We start from the raw sequence: 17540 nt of genomic DNA, 5'->3' as shown, positions 1-17540 counted from the left end.
GGGCTGGGAGTGCCGCGCTCCGCCCGGCTGAGCGAGGCGAGCAGCAAGGCGAAAGCTGCGTCCAGAGCTGATCTTTAGTTAAAGTTCCTCGGCTTCGAGTCCCCGGCCAGCAGGTCAGGGGAGGTGATTCTCCCCCTCTGCTCTGCTGTGCTGAGACCCACCTGGAACAATGCACACAGGTCGGGTGCCCTCAGCGTGAGAGGGACACGGAACTGCTGGAGCAAGTGCAGAGGAGGCCACGAAGTTGCGAAGAGCACTGGAGCATCTCCCCTGTGAGGACAGGCTGAGGGAGCTGGGGCTGTTCAGCCTGGAGAAGAGAAGGTTGGGCTGAAGGGGCTCCAGGGAAGCTGCAGAGGGACCCTTGGGTAGGAGCTGCAGGGACAGGACAAGGAGCAATGGGGAGAAATGGAAACAGGGGAAATTCAGGCTAGATCTTAGGCATAAGTTTTCCCTGTGAGGGTGGTGAGACACTGGCCCAGGTTGCCCAGGGAGGCTGTGGCTGCCCCAACCCTGGCAGTGTTCACAGCCAGGTTGGATGAGCCTTGAGCAACCTGCTCTGGTGGGAGGTGTCCCTGCCCAGGGCAGGGGTTGGGGCTGGGTGATATCTAAGCTCCATTCCAGCCCCTAAAATTCTCTGATTCTTCACAGAGCGGCTGTAGGATGGCAGCAGCAGACAGCAGAACTGATGCCTTTCCTAGCAATGGACCCTGGCTGAAATGTACCTCAGAATGTTCCTGTTACCCATGTTGCAATCAAATTCTCTTTATGAAGTCAATTGTTTCCAATATCTTTGTGTCATCAAAAGCAAGGACTATTTTCCTGGAGCTGGAGAAGCCTATGACACAAAACCACTCCAGGAGGACACCACCCCCTGCCCCAAATCATGCAATTCCGTGTCTTTGAGGCCCCTTTGCACACATATCCTCCAGTCAACACCCAGAACTGTTATCAGTCATTTATTCACTTTTCAAAAAGGCATATAAACTGCATATGAAAATTAAAACCAGACGATAAAAATAGATTCCAAATTACAAACAATTTAAACAAGGTGTTAAAATCTTTGCCTCGCAGCTTTGAAACACACTGTGGGCAAGAGCAGTATCTAACTGAGCACACGTGGGTGTCAGCAGCAACCTCCTGATGGGAACTGTCCCACTGACAGCTCAGAATTCTCTCCGTTCATCTCAGACTTCAGCCACGACAGAGGTGGAGAAGTCTTCAGAACAAGGTCTCAGCAGACGAACACTTCCTCCCAGGAGTAGGCAGCCAGGTCCACGGGCTGCCGCAGCCACGGAGCCTCTGCCAGCACTGCCAGGGTCATGCGCTGCTCCGGGACAGGGTGCAGAAGCCCAGCCAGGAGCTCCATGAGACCTGGGAAGAGGCAGCAGTCAGAGGGACAGCCCAGGCTGTACCTCAGGCAGGCTGGGACAGTGAGCTAGGGTTTATGTTCAAAGAACGACAAATCCCCCAAACTTTGCTGCACTGAGCAGCTTTTCAGATTATCACAGAGTACACTGAGGAGCATCTTCTTCCCCTTTATTTCTGGCAAAAACTCGCTGCTTACTTTCCCACGAGATCTGCTCCTGTAGAGAGACAGGTGGGAAGAGCTCACCTTGTGACACGGGGCGAGGGGGACTCAGGACAGCAGCCAGGGCCTCTTCCAGCTCACAGAAGGGATTTTCCCCAAGCACCAGGGTGTAGAGGGTGACACCAAGCGACCACATCTCCAGCTCAGGGCCATGGTACCTGTGCAGAGATAAACTTGCCTAAGCTCAGAGTGCAAGCACATACCTGTCTGCAAAAGAAAGTAGAAAGAAAAAGGGGGTTGACAGCCCTTGTTTCCAGGTTCTATTTCAACACAGGAAGTCTTTGAGAATTTAAGAAAGTTCCATATGTTTGAGAAGTCTGCATAATCCTTCTCCAGGAAACAAAACCAACCACAGAACTGCCAAACTGTGTCTGCTGTTGTGTGGAACATGCACTCAGACTTCCACACACGTCAGCTGGTGACAAAGGAACTTATGCCTTACCTTCTTCACCATGAGCCAAAACTTCAGGCAAATATTTAACTGGGAGAGCAAACACACTCTCCCAGCCCTGTTGAAACAGAAGTTATGTGGAAATAACTATTAACTATCCAAATTCCATCTGAGGAAACAGGACAGTTCCCTCATGCAGGAACAGTGAAACTCCCAAAGCAGAGCTGCTTCACATTCCTTCTTATTCCCAGTGGGAATTTCCTCTCCTCGCACTGCTTCTTCCCCCCACCCCATGAAGAGGAGCTGCCGGAAGGACCCATGCCATCAGCTGTGAAGTGGGAGCAAGATAGGTACAGGCACATACAATGTGCCACCCTGTGATGAGGAAGCTTCCTCCAGGAGCAGGAAAGAGATCTCCAGCTGCCAGGGACAGAGCACTCGGAGAGGGAGAGAGAGGGAAGAGACAGCCAATGTTTGGGCAGTACGTCCAAAACAGCAGCAAGAAAAGCTGCAAGGGAAGAGTCCTTGAGTCCTGAGGAGCACAAAAATCAGTGGGGAGGTGAAGAAAGATCAAATTCATACAGGGAAGCACCACAGGAAAGAAGAGAACAGATGAGAGTTGGAGAGTACAGAACACAGACATGCAAGGAGCAGGTGTTGTCAACAGCAATACTTCCTTACACCACCTCTCATAAAGAGCAGCTTTTGGTGGGGAAAGCCTGTCCACAGTCTCAGAAAAAGCTTTGCACATATTCAACCTTTTGCAACTAATTTCTGTCACCACAGTGCCCTACTTTGCAGGCACTCAAACCTTCAAAAGTGATTTGTGTCACTGCAGTGCCCTAAATCTCACTGCAGTTTTCTGTAGTGAGATGTGCCAGCAGAGCTCTAATGGCACAGCAGCTTGGCTTCTCCATTCCAGCCCTGCTCACACGAGTTTGGTGGTGTGATGGCACAAAAATGACTTTTCACAGGGTGACATACGGTTTGCCAGACAGCACTTCTGGTGAGCAGTACTCAATGGTCCCACAGAAGGTATAAAACAGTTTCCCAGGTTCCAGGTAGGCAGCCGAACCAAAGTCCACTAATTTAATGGTGAAATCTTCAGCAATGACAATGTTTTCATCCTTAATATCTCTGTGAAGGATGTTCTTGCAGTGGAGATACCCCACAGCTGATACAAGCTGCAAGAGGAGGAAAGAACTAGGTGTTACTACACAGAAGTGTCCTGGATAATTGGTGTGGCATCACAGTGCTCCGAGGGTCATGCTGTGGCTTTTGACACTACCTGAACAAGTTATACCTCCTCATTTTGGTAAGTGGCAGTGACCTCAGGCCTGCCTGTCAGCACTGCTGCAGTGGGTGCTGTAGCACTCTTGGGAGAGACACTTAGGAAAGCATTTGCTTGCTCTTCTCTCACAAACACGCAGGAGGGGGAGATGCTCCAGTCACGATGTGATGGTTTTTTTGGTGAGAAGCATCAGAGCTCACTGGTACAATCCTGCAGGCTACTCTATTTTTATCCCAGCTTTCTTTGGAGGGTCCTTTGGTTTCTCCAGAAGGATATTGCTGCGTGCCTCCCACACTGCAGGATGACACAGCATTCAGGAGTAAAGTTTGGTATAAGAGTCACTCCTAAATGCCATTCTTGTGCCTGCACGATTCATGCTTTAGTGCAGAATTAAGGGTAGCACGAGAATGATATCACCTTGGAGACAATCATGATCCCTACCACAGTGCATCTGACAGGAAAAGCAGATGGCTGAGGGAGAAAGGTTCTATTTATAATGCAAGGATGCCTCTGCACTGAAATGCTGTGCAGGTCTGAGGGACCCAGGCAGCCCTGAGAACTCCAGGTCTGACCCATCACCAACCTAGAGGAACATCTCTTTGGCTTTCCTCTTCCATCAGTGCCCCAGGTGAGGGGAGGGTGGGCACAGCAGAGGTGTGTGAGGGTTGCCACATGCAAAGCAATTCCTGCATGCCCTAGAGCAAGGAATGTACTCCAGACCTCACCAGGGGGAATTACCTGGGGACAGCTGCTGTGGTTAACTCACTGAACAAAGGGCAGTTCAGCTCTCAGACAAGCTCCTGACTCACACGAAACGATTTGGTGTTGTGCCACGTTAAAATCCAAGGGAATTTCTCGATTTAAAGAGCAGAGCCCTTTACCCCCATAACCAATCTAAACTAAACACTGACCTGAGCAAAGGCATGGCTTTTCAGGAGGCTCAGAGCAGCCTCTGTGTACTGCCCTCCCCACTCTGAGATGTGACTGCCTCGTGACTGGTGCCCTGGTGGCAGGGGCTGCCCCACAGGAGACCCTCACACACAGTAAGGCACTGCAAACCTTTCTTGGTGACAGATTTCTCAGTAGTCCTTAACAAGGCTCCTGCAGCAGCATTTCAATCAGCCCTACAGAACAGCAAGCAAAGGTTCTGCAGCTGTTGAGCATGACTCCAATTCAGCTATTGGATTGGGTGAAACAGGGTCCTGGTTCTCATATTAAGCAAACCTTACCTGTGTACAGCAGTTGTGCTCTCACCTGTCTGAATATATAACTCGCTAACGGCTCGTCCAGGTTGGGCTGGTTATCAATGAATGTGAAGAGATCCAGACCAGACCCATGCTTCTCCATCACCAGCTGGAAGAAGTGCTCATTTTCAAATACTTCCAGCACCTATAAATAACAGGCTAGTTTAATCATGAGGATGAACCTCAAACAGGCTTTTATTTTTAACATACACTGCTCTCGTCTTGGAGATCTAACCAAAGTAATCTCTATGCCTCATTTCACTGAGCACAAATGTTTCTTGGAAAGAGAACAGAATTAAAACCGAGGGCAGAATTAAACCTCAAAGGAATTCTCTTTCTGGAGGAAAATAACCAACCCCAAAACCAAAACAAAGAGGAGGAATCAAGATATGCATCCAGACCATTTACTGAGCTAGTGCAAATTCAGATGTGACATCACACTTCTAAGATATGCTTATTTTCAGTAGGGTACAGGCTTTGCTCAGAGTCACATCTTCAGGTCAGTTTGGGGTAAAAGTGTAGAAGCAAGCAGCAGTCTGCTGTGACACCTCCTCCAAAACAAAACAGGATGGATAGGTTCCTTTCCTTCCTGAGAAGGCAGATCCAGTGCAGGCCAGTTCCCTCCTGAAGAGGAACACCAGATGCTGAGAACTGAAAGGAACCACCTGATGCAAACCACACTCACTCCGAGTCACTGTACCTTAATGATACTTGGGTGCTGCAGCCTCAGCAGGATTGCAATTTCTTGAGTGACCCTCCCCAGATCAGGATCATCCACCCAGCAGTCCTCCAGCACCCTCTCCTTCCAGATGAACTTCACGACAACCTACACAGACAAGAGCACTGAGCATGGCCTGCGAGTGTGAAGGGCAGGGAAGTGAGCACTTAACATCCATGCAGAGAAACACCAGGGTTTACCTCTTAGCACCCAAAATGCTCCTGCTGATAAAGAGGAGGTCCCAGAACCCCAACATGTCTAGCCCAGGTTCCCGAGTCACAGCACCGTAGTGACTTTGAGGTTTGCCATTCTCTTTAGTAAGAGAGGACTAAACCCTGCAATTCTGCCAACCTTAATGCCTGCTTCTTTCAACAGGTTCAATTAGCTACATTCGTTAGTTCATGAGCTCCTTCTGTGCCTGTTGTCTCGCCTAACACTCACCCACTGCAGCAACACAAATACTTTGCTCTCCTGTTTCCATGAGGTTTGTTTTTCCAGATTTCTGTTTAAACAGAGCAAAACCCCAAACTACCAAACAGCAACTGTTAGCAGTGCAGGGCTGACAGAGTATGAATGCTCTAACCTTCCAGTTTTCATCCTAATAACTATTGCAACAGAGCTAAAAGAAGTACTTCACCTCCTGGTGATCTTTCTTGCCCCTGGCAATCCAGACAAAGCCAAAAGAGCCTTTGCCAATGAGGCTGAGGGTGCTGTAATTTCCTCCATATTCTCCCTCACATGCTCTTAGTCCCTCAAGCTCTTCAGCTTGCCGGGAATTCTCAAAGAGTGAAGTTGATCTGATGGCCTACATACAGATAAAACAGAAACAGCAAAAAACAGGTGAGCAAGTCACAGAATCACATTTATAGGATGAATAGGTACTGAAAAGGATGTACACATCTGCAGGAACAGCTAAGAGATCTTTGGTTCTGACAGAGAACTGCATGTTGATGGAGCCATCAGCTCAGCTCAGGAAGGAAAACAGAAGCATACATCGCTTAGATGCTCACACAAAGCCCTCTGGGCAGGTAGGAAATGAATTCATTGTGGTCTCTCACTGAATGGCAATTTTAGTTGCTGAATAAGAAGTAAGTTACTTTCAATGCTGCAATTTCTTCAGGCAAGTGCATTCTGGATGGACACAAGGACAGAGGTGTTCCTTTCAGGCCTAACTGTGTCTGTAGCGATTTCTATTTGTCTCTGTAACCTAAAAGAGTCAGTACATAGAAGATACTAACTACCAGTGTTCTCCAGGCTTTCTGGTAACATCCTTTTCTAGTTCTGCAGATTAGACTCTTAGCAGACACACAGACCAAAAACGTTCAGGGCAGAACCCCCTAAATTTTCACCCCTTCCTACCAAGGCCTGCAACACTGCACAGCACATTGACCACAGCCAGGGCCTGTGTTCCAGGAGGGGCTGGGGCTGTTTGTGCCAGCAGTTCCTAGGTTTCTCCACCAGAGACGGTGTCCAAAATGCACAGTAACAGAACAGCCTTATGGCATAGACAGTATTGCATCCTGAGAGGAAGGAAACACAACAGATCTCCTGGGAGTGTCTGTGATCCATGATCACACCTGCCTACATGTCAACACACATGTGCATGGAAGATGATTTTCTGAAAGGAAAACAAGATACACCTTATTACTCAGCTCTCAAAGGTCTCATAAAAATACTCCAAAGAGCAAATGTTACCAATAGCCAAGTTTTCACCTAAAGATCTACTTTCCCTTCCAGATGACTGAGGCGAGGCAGGAAACTGCAGGTCTAATCTGCAGCACATTTCAAGCCCAGCAGCTCCGTGGAGGCTCCTGCAGTTTGGAACTGCACTGTTCAGACTGGAAAGGTAAATACACTAAGCCACAGGCCAGAAATGTTAGGAAATAGCAACCTGAAACACTTTCTTGAGGGAAAAGCAGGGAAACAAACAGCAATACCCACCCCAACACCTCATGGCATTGCTCTGAAAACCTTTTTGACTTTAGCTTCGGCTTAACAGTCAAACAAGGAGAGAAATGCTCAGTGTTCAAGGCAGCATTGCTTACTTCTCCAAGACTGGTTGTAGAAAGGTCAGCAGCAGACAGGGCAGAGCTTGCTGGACTGGAGAGCGAGAGCTGAGTCTTTGCCACAGCTTCCTTCTGGCTCTGTGAAAGGTCTTTCACCACCCAGACACAGAAAAGCAGGCTGTGGTCCTGCAGTTCTGCACATTTCACCTCAAAGAGGATACCTGTAGGAACAGGTGAGGAAATCAAAATGGTAGAACATGACTTTAACGCTGAATGAGACATTTTAGGCCCAAATGCTGAGCTCTTAGACAAGTGAGTGACTCCACCAATGACCTGGGGAATAACTGCTCAGTAAGGAATCCCCAGAGAGGCTGACACCAGCACAGCTGTCCTGAGGTACCTCTCAGCTACCTCCAGCAGAAACTTTGCTCAGAGCCCAACTGTGACTGTTCCTTTCACACTGCTGTTCTAAACTACATAAAAATGGGGATTTTACACAGCAAGTCACTGAATGCAGCTGAAGCAGTGCAAAACAAATTCCATCACACAATTTAAATATAAGCTTCACAACCGAGTTTGTATTTTCTGTTCAGAAAAATTTATCAGGTTCAAACTTTTTAATTGTGCTTTAAGAATGTTTCTGACTCTTCAGTTGGGATTAATTTCTTAGTAACTTTATATTTTATCCTATCTGCTTTTCTAATACCCTCTGAGTAGGCTTAAATACCATTTTTTCTTCTAGATGCTCTTTCCTTCCTCTCCACTGTGAGCTTCCAACCAGAGCTGTGAGCCTTCTGCAAAAATGTGGGTGAAAGCCAGCACCCCAGTAAGAGATTTGGGAAGGGGAGAAGGTTTCACTTACTGAATTGTGAACCATCTCTGTGACAGCAATTCCCCCTGTAGCTGCCTTCCAGAATCTCCCAGGCTAAAGGAGCCGCTGGATTCAGCCTTCCTTCTTCATTCACTGGCGTTGATGTTACTTTCATCTCTCTATTTTGCTGCCTGTTCAAGTGACAATGTTCTTCAGGACTACCTCTGCTTTTCAGGGACTTTCTGTTGGCACTATCCTCCAGAGGCTCTGCAAGAGCTTCAGGCTGCTCAAGAAATGCTCTGGAGGACTCTTCAGAGTTCTGTAAATGCCTTTGGGAGACTGAACCAGCTTCTGTGGCAACACCACTCAGCTGCTGCTCTCCCTGCCTGGTGGAAGAGGCGCCATTAGTCCGAGTGAGCAATCTGGAGTCCCTCGTGTCAGAGGAGCATGCTCCTACAAGAGCTGCATTTACACCTGGAGAAGTGTCTGAGCTCCCCTTGACACCAGTATCCAGACCCAGCACCTCAAGGCCAGAGCAAATACAGTTCAGTTCAGTGTCTGGTCCTTCAACATCGTCAGAGGCTGTGGCAAGTACCGGTGCAGGAGCACTGTGACCCGTTTCACTTCCTGAGAAAACATCACAGATAACATTTCTTCCGTGTGCAAAGAAGGATGGAGCATCGTTTAGCAGACACTTTTCAACAATAACGTGCTCAAGGCTGGAATGCTCTGCCTCACACATCGAGTTTGGTTTTGAGAACTGACCTGTAACTACGTGACTCTGAAAGTCTTGCCTGCAGTCAGGTGCTGTCCCAGGCCACGGCTCATCCACTGTGGGTGTTCCAGGTGAGTCACAGGTAACACCAGAAGGCAGTGCCACTGGGCCACAGGATGAGGCACTAAGATTGTCTTCTAGCCTGGAACAAACAGGCAACAACAGTAACCCTGCAGCTACTTTGCAACTGTGACAACTACAAACAGGCCACAGTTACTGCAGGAGATGGTACACTGTCACTGCTTCTGACTGGAATCTCTGTGTCCTGACCCAAATCCAGCTGTTCTGAGTCAGATGACGTGGGCAGAGAGCACCTTTTGAGAACTGTTTGAACCTGCAGTTCCCACTCTTCTACAGTGCTCCACTGCTCTGGTTGTGCCAGGCCAAGAGCCAGGGCAGGGCTCTCTGGGGGGCTGACAGCCTGTTGGTGGCACAGATGTCCTTGCTGCAAGAGTCAGAGCTGTCAGCAGCACCATGATGGCAAAGGAATGAGAGAACTGTCCTGCTCTGTACCACCCACTCTGCTGCTGCTGTGGTGACTATGTAAAGCCAATTGTCCTGTTCTGAAGTTAACAAGAGAAAGGCAGAAAGCTGTTGGCGTAAGCATCCAAAATCCTGACAAACTGACCAAAGAAGAGCAGGGACACTCGAAGGACACTCTCCCTGTGGACAGCTTCCTTCTCTAGCTGAATTTCAAAATAGAGATCACTTACCACCACAAACCAACTCAATGCACATGGTGAACAAACAGCTTTGGCTGGGGATTGCCACCACAGCTCTTCGTTTTCCCAAGGGCATATGGAGCCCATGAAATGCCTACCTGCCAGAGGGGGTGGATGTCACTTCAGGAGGTGAGGGAGGAGAAAAGAAACTGCTCCCATTCCTTTGTTTATTCTCGTCATGTGTTACTTTGTCATCTTTGTGTCTTACTTCCAATTCCTGCTCTTCGTCTCTTGACAGAAGGTGTGCTAAAGATGCAGCCAAGAAGCTGCTGCCTGTACCAAACAGGAAACAAAACCACACCAACCTTTTATATTTAGGCTTCAGAGACTACAGTGGTTAAAAATAAACTTGGAAATGCCTTGGCCTGTCTTTTCCGTAAGGAGCTGAGTTTACAAGGCTTGATTAAGGCAAAGCAGTCTAAACATGAGCATTCCACTCTACTTGGGCTTGAGAAATGACCACATGCAGGATCTACATGTTCTAGGGCTGCCAAAATTCGCTTTTCTGTCCAAGCTCCTGGACAGGTATTGGTCTCATGGGTTAGCTACTTGAACTGGAGTTCAGAGACCTAAAAAAAGACCAATAACTGTATAGAGAACGGAATTAAAATGACCACACAAACAGCAGCAGCAGCAGAAAAAAAAAAGCCCAACCCACACATAACTCCCCATTCCAAACACATAAAATGAAAAGGTTTGGACTAGATTTATACCACTCACTGCAGCTAGAAGACAAAAAAAGTGCAGTCTAAACCTGTGTGAAAGAACAGGACACAAAGTTCTTTCCTTCCCCAGTGACAACAGATCAGAAGAGAAGACATGAGTTTGGAAGATGCAGCTGCTGCAGAAGAAAGTAACGAACGAAGAAATCTAGATCTGAATCTAGAACAATCCTTCCCTTAGTAAAGTCGAGTGCCAACAATGCTTCCTCCCTGAAGAACTGAATTACTGCTGGGCTAGGGGCAGTACTTCGTCAGAGAACTACCCCAGAAATTGTACACTGCCTACTAACTCCTCTTTGCTCCAGTGGTGTGCACTGGTTTCAATGCAGATGTGCATTTCTGAGCAAAGAGAAAAAGAAAACGGGGAAAAAAAAAACCCAAACAAGGAGCCAAAATCATCATAAGAGCTCTCTTGTGATGTGGCTGAAAGCATTCACTTGCTTGTGTTCTCTGTCCTGGGCAGAGCTGGCTGGGCAGGCAGATTTGGAAACACAAGGATTCCCTGGTGTGTTTGTTCCTGTTGTGTTCAGAGAAATAAAATGCTGATAAATTTTTCATAAATGCAGCGAGCTGCAACAGGGAAATATGTGATGCTCCCTAACTGAAACACCACAGCAGCACACACTAAGTATTAGCCAGCAGCACAGATTTTCCCCTTAAAATATTAATCCCAAGTATCTACAGCTCTGCTGCAACACAGTCACAAAAACCATCTTGGGATACTGAGCGGCCCTAGCATGGAGGGAGGGGAAGAGCTTGCTAAGTACAAAGCATTCTCTGTTAGCAGAGCAACTTCCAGCTTGGATATCCAGTTTCATCAACTTGGCAGCAAAGCGAGAAGCACAATTTTAGGTGAACAATTCTCTTTACCTGAGGTTACAGTGGAACCCAATTTCAAAACTGCAGGGGGATATTGCTGTTATGAAGACTGTTACATGTTTCTAGGTGACCCTCTTGTCTCTGCCCATTTCCCCTTTGATACAGCAGCCAGAGCCAGCTGCACAGCAGGCACAACACCTTCAGGGGCACTCACCCTCTGTCCCCACGGAGTCATCCAGAGGAGGCAGAGAACAGTCACTGCTTCTCTCCATGTTGTTATAGAAACCAGGGATCAGGAATGTAATGTTCTAGAACAAAGAATGAAACCTTACAAAGCTCAGCCAGCTCTCAGACTGGGGGCGAATGCTCACAGTCCATGTTTGTGAAGCTGATTCTCACAGCCAGGCAGCAGTGATCCACAGGACTGACAGAGAACACAGGAGTGTGCAGCTTGCTGTGGGCTGCTTGAAATCCATACTAGCTCCTCAGCACTCCAAGTCTTAGCAGTCACAGCATGGGAATTTGCATATCACCCCACACCTCCCTCACTGAACATGTGGAACACAGAGGTTTTGTGACAGCAAGGAGTGCAAAACACAGCTTCACAACCCCAGTGGATATGCTGCCAGACAGAGCAGACTTTTGGGAGGGATTAACCATCTTATCTTACCTTTCCCACCAGTTCTTTCTTCTCATAGCCAAAGAGCATTAAAGCAAAACTATCCTTGATGCCACAGATGATTCCATCTGACTGGACAGTAATAAGACCACTGATGACAGAATAAGCCACCACTGCAGCAGAATAGTGATAGCCTGGGAGAGAGCCTTCTTCTGTCTGCAGGACTCCATCCTTCTGCACTGCCACTGGGCCTCCCTCCAGCAGGCTGACCTGCAGCTTTAAACTGAGAGGAAACATGGTACCCTCTCTGGACAGGCCTACGGCTGGTTGGATCCTGAGGTTCTACAGTAAAGCAAAACACAAACAAACACAACTCCAGCAGAAAACCTCCAACTAACCAAATGTTTTGGGTTTACTTCAGCGGGTAAGGGCTTGCTCTCATTCCTAGTTGGGAGCTCTTCAGACAGCAGCTCCACAAAAAAGCAGCACACTGTTTTTCCCAGGGGAATTAGGTTTCTCTCTGAAAAAAGCTTTGTTCTGTTATGTAAGGAGGGAAAACAGTGTGCACCTGCGTTGCAAATGGGATGGCTCCAGAAGAATAAGGTTGGTGCTTGTACTGTACCTTTGGGATTTTTTTGCCTAGAGGAGGAATCTGCACAGAAGGAATCAGGTCCTTTATGTGGAGCCCAACTACTTCTTCCAATGTTGTGTAGCCATGGAGATGGGCAAAAAGGAGGTCACATGATGTAATCTCTCCCTTGGGAAGAAAATTTACAGGACTGTTGGAATTTTAGCATAGCAGCCACAGTCTGCCCAAACCTTTGACAATGGTTTCTGCAAATATCTGAGCAATGGCAGGAAATTTCATTCTGCAGTCCTTTGGTGGACACAACTCAGTAAAAGCAGACACAGCATAACACAATACTCCTCCAACATTTCTGTGCAGAGAGCCTGTCCCTTGCTTGAGACAGAGGCAAGGGACTCCAGCACTCCTCACACAAGGCAGCTGATCCCTTCTCAAGGACAACTTTGCCACAAAAAACAACCCCCTGCCAAACCCACGCTGTTCAAGCCCAAGATTTCTCAGAGGAGACAGTGTATGCCAATGTGGGTTGTCAAACACGCCAAGGTGAGCTGCATGGGAGACACACACACATCCTGTGTGCACAATCCTGGTTTCAGGCACTGCTGTTAGACATGTTCAGCTCACACCTGAACCATCACAAACAGCAATCTCATTTGATTGTTAGGAAAACACTCACATCAACCCCGAAGCAAACAGAAGCTGAAAGTCTTTCCACTGGTTCCAGCACAACCACACAGCGCTGGGCGTCCTTACTTCTTATCTGCCTCAGCCAGACCGAGACAGGGATCTTCTCACTGAGGCGACCTGTGACATCCACCTTCCCACAGCACAGAGAGATGAGACATCGCTTACTAAGGCTGTGGTTACTCAGCAAGAGTTTCAAACAAGAGTAAGATACTGAGCCAAGACATCACAGTATGTTAAGGGGCTGGAATGGAGCTTAGAGATCACCCAGCCCCAACCCTTGCCCTGGGCAGGGACACCTCCCACCAGAGCAGGTTGCTCATCCAACCTGGCTGTGAACACTGCCAGGGTTGGGGCAGCCACTGCCTCCCCGGGCAACCTGGGCCAGTGTCTCACCACCCTCACAGGGAAAACTTCTGCCTAAATTTCCCTCTTTCAATTTATCCCCCTTGCTCCTTGTCCTGTCCCTGCAGCTCCTAACAGTCCCTCTGCAGCTTCCCTGGAGCCCTTTCAGCTCCTGGAAGTTTGCTAGGAAGTCTCTCCATCCTTGTTAGAAAAACATTGTTTCTTGACTACCTACTATTATTTTATGGGAAGAAACATAGTTTCAATATAGAGTTGAAAAGGTTTGAAAACAAATCATACACAAAATGTTGTTACTTTTGTATACTCTCTCCTCACCTATGGAAGACTAAAGGGTTTCCTTCAGCACAGTAAACATGCCATCTAGCACCTCACACAGCCTTGCTGAAGGGATGTCCGCAGTGCTAATGAACACTCCACGTTGGTAACACAGCTCTTACTTTCAGCTGCAAAACCAGAGCTTTAATTCCTCATGGGAAGAGACTCTTTTCCAATCAGAATTGCTCATTTATCTCACAGCCTGCAGAGTTCATATCGAGCCTTTAATCACTTTGATGTGATCTGGACAGAATGGGTTTATGAATTACAGTGACTCCTGCAAAGCACTTGGAATGGCTGAGAATTAGTGCCTTCACCAAACATTTAATTTTCATCTTTGGTTTCACTGAATCCAGCTCGGATTCAGTGTTCTCCCATATCCAGCCAAGGATTCAGGAAGATGAAGCTCTGAGCTGCTGACAATTTCAGTACAGAAATAACACCCCAGGAAGAACATGAGCTCGTTTCCCAAGGATTTTCTAGTGACAGATCACAACAGCAGCAACAGAGAGTGATTTGGAGACATTTCTCATGCAGATCTCTTCTAAACAACCCCATTACAGGCAAACTATCAGTTCCACTCTTTTGCACTGGCTGTGGTGTTCCGGCACAGACATTTCACAGTATTTCACTGCCTTGTAACTTTACAACATGCACAATGTGATTTGAGACCATTTAAAATACATTTGTAAGGCCCAGACAATTGGGAACTTTTCCATGACAGACCTTTTCCATGTTAAGCAATTTTATTGAGTTAGGGTTTTTAAAATCCAATGCCCTCTGAGTTCTGATTTGGTCCAGTCGTGGTGACTCTACGTGTCTGCAGCTGCAGGATCCCATGGGTGGCTCCCAAACCCTCCTTGCCCTGTGAATCTCCACATCTGCAAACTTCCAAACCAAACAGTCCCACAAACCACATAACTGCTGGGTTCCCATCAAGCTAAACACATCAGGAAATTGTATTGAAAATGTAAAAACAGCTAATCCGAAACCAAAGACTGCTAAACCACTCTGCATGGTGGGGAATATGTCCTTGGACATTTCACATACCACAGCTCCTGAAACCAGTGACGAACATTCATCAGTTCCTAGGTGCTCCTCACTCACAGCTTCCCACACCTCTTGGCTGGATTTGGATATCAGCTGGGACAGCTTCTGCCCAACGAGCTCCTGACTACTGCACCCAAGCAGCTTGCAGGCTTGGTCATTAGCCACTAGGATCTAGAACACCAGAAAAAAAACCAAATCAAAACAAAGAGTAACAGCTGTAAGTCTTGTTAATAGGTCATCATCTCCTCATGCTGTTGCTTTAGTGTCTTACAACATCCTCTTGCTGGAAACAAAGCAGTTCTCTAGAATTCTGAGTTCACTAAAGCTCCTTACGCTAGAGCATCCCTTGCCCACATCTTGGCTGGAGGCTTTGAGACATTGTTTGCCTTTTAGGTTTCCTGCTTTCTTTTAATGGTAAATAATTACACCCATGGAGGCAAAGCTATGAAGTTGTATTTTCAAAGTCCAGGCAAGCCATAAAATTGTCCCCAGACCCGAAGATGTGCAGCACATTTGAGCCTGAGCAAGCCAGGTTTAAACACCTGTAAAATGGGTAAACCCAAATGGTCAGTTCAAGCTGAAAAATGGCACAGCTCTTCAAGGTTTTCAGTCCTAGATTTCTCTCAAGACAGAAACAGAGAAATTCTTTCCCTCCCAACACAAAAGGCATATTTACTGGGACAGCCAGAGACCTTGTGTCACCACAAACACATCCCAGGGTTGATACTTAACACAAGGAAGACCTGAAGCACATTCTCCTTTTCCTTTCTTCCCTCATGCCACTTCACAGCTACATTCTTATAGAATCATAGAATGGTTTGGGTTAGAAGAGACCTTAATTCAATTCCACCCCCTGCCAGGGGCAGGGACACCTTCCACTAGCCCATGCTGCTCCAAGCCCCATCCAACCTGGCCTGGAGCACTCCCAGGGATGGGTGTCCATAACCTCTCTGGGCTGCTTGAAAAAAAGACTCAAGATGTCCACGTTTCTGCTATTGTCTTGTGTATTTTGCTAACTACAACCTGCAATGAAAATAAGCTCATTATCAGTCTTTAGAAGACTACTGAGCTGGAGAAGACTATAAAATGCCTTCACGACACTGATTACCTGCAGACACACAAAAGAATAAGAGCCGTTTTAGCCTGTCTGATGTGGCACAACCTGTACCAGCCGGGGTGAGCTCAGTGCCAGCAGGTACCCCCACAGATACCTCTGTGGTGTTGGCATCCACAGTGAAGATGGCTTTGTTTGGGTGTCGTGCAGCAGCTGGGCCCTGCTGGCTGGATTCCTCCGCAGCAAGGGCATGCTGAAATGAGCAAGAAGCAGAACTCCCAGTGGAAGCAGAGAGAGGGGCAGAATCCCATGAGTTACCAGTTTTGCTGGTACAAATGTTACGAGCTGCCAGTGAGGACAAACAGTAGGAGCTCCATTTCTCCCCTGTGGAAAGATAAAGGTCAGCAATGTAGCTTTACCAGTCTGCTGCAGGAGTATTAGAGGCATGAATAAAAACAATGGACTGTCAGCTGAAGCAGCTGTCAAGTGATCCCAAAACACATGCTGCTAGATTTTTAAAGAAGCTACAAGAAAATAGAATCAGTGAAACTAAAGAAAACAGAAACAGTTCTAATAAATGTATCTTTTTGAACCAGAGCTGCTGGAACATGTAAGCTCAGTCCACAGGATAAAAAAACAATAGCCAAAATCCATAAGTCTCAGTGAGACTAGTTTTATTTTTCACTTAACAGATTTTAACAAGTTTTGAAAGCTCTCAGGTGAAACTGTAATTAAATACAATTACAGTAAGTGCTGAAGCCCTCATTAAAAGCTGCATTAGTTGGAAGCCAGTTAATTAACTGCTCACAAGATGTGACACCGAAATACCTGTGTCCACACTGAGGCTTTAAGCTGCACTATGCCTCCTTGGCCACCTGTGCACACTGCTGGCTCCCAGCACTGCCAAGGTCCTTTGTGACCAACGACACACGAGACACTTCTCCCCAGCCTGGAGCTGCATGAGAACCAGCACTTTGCCTTACTGAACCTCATACATTAGGTTGGATAAACTGGATAATCAGTCCATTTATCCAGTTGGTCCAGGTCTCTCTGTAGAAGTTTCCTACCCTCAGGCAGATCCACACTCCCACCCAACCTGATGACACCTGTGCATCCCAGCAGGTACTGACTGCTGTCACCTCTCACCGTGGTTGAGGGTGGGAAGAAGATCTGAACCTGAAACCTTCACGGAACTCAGTCTGACAATACTCACCAGGCAGAGATGCTCTAAGCCGACAGAGTCCAGAGAGACGACTTTTCCTGCCTTTGCCGCCCCAGGGGCAGGATCTACTTAGCCTATCAGAGCCATTCAAGTGAGGAAAGACTAAGCCTGCTGATGAAGGCAGAAGGGCCCCTTCAGAGGGGCTGCAAGCCTCAGCTGCCATGATCATGCTCTGGTTGCCATACCACACCTAGAGAGCCTTTTGGCAACAGAAACAGAGAAATGTGAGCCTCACAGTCAGGAACAGACACTGGCAGGTACTGGGGCCTTCGAACCCAAGGCACAGCCCTGCAAGCTAAGGAGACACACTCGTTCCCGTGTGTCCTGATCAGTGTTTGCTCTGTGTGGCTACCCAAAGGTGACTATTTATCACCCTTATCAGCCGCTGCAGGATACCCACACGATGCCACCACCTGTCAGAGCTGCCCAGCACCCGGCCAGCACCCTCTCCCCATTCCCGCGCGTCTCAAAAGCAAAAGCTTTGGCAATTAGGGAAATCATTCCCAATTTTGAACCCGCAAGTGTAGCACAACCTCTCTCCCCTCAGGGATGCGGCC

At 47.6% G+C, this 17540-nt stretch overlaps 1 protein-coding gene across 1 annotated transcript; it reads right to left on the bottom strand.

The window, feature by feature from the left end:
- Positions 1-1231: 1231 nt before the first annotated feature.
- Positions 1232-16145, bottom strand: PASK (PAS domain containing serine/threonine kinase; the record flags this gene model as incomplete). Its single annotated transcript, XM_009071478.1, has 14 exons — positions 1232-1371; positions 1613-1746; positions 2964-3163; positions 4525-4659; positions 5215-5340; positions 5870-6037; positions 7278-7459; positions 8101-8163; positions 11302-11395; positions 11758-12048; positions 12329-12358; positions 12969-13109; positions 14708-14878; positions 15919-16145. Coding segments are annotated over 14 exons (2102 nt in total), but the record flags the coding sequence as incomplete, so codon positions are not given.
- Between the last annotated feature and the right edge of the window lie 1395 nt (positions 16146-17540).

This window comes from Acanthisitta chloris, unplaced genomic scaffold (genome assembly GCF_000695815.1).
Source record: "Acanthisitta chloris isolate BGI_N310 unplaced genomic scaffold, ASM69581v1 scaffold25703, whole genome shotgun sequence".
Taxonomy (NCBI): domain Eukaryota; kingdom Metazoa; phylum Chordata; class Aves; order Passeriformes; family Acanthisittidae; genus Acanthisitta; species Acanthisitta chloris.
The sequence above is the reverse complement of the archived record's forward strand: the minus strand, read 5'-3'. Positions and strand labels throughout refer to the sequence as shown.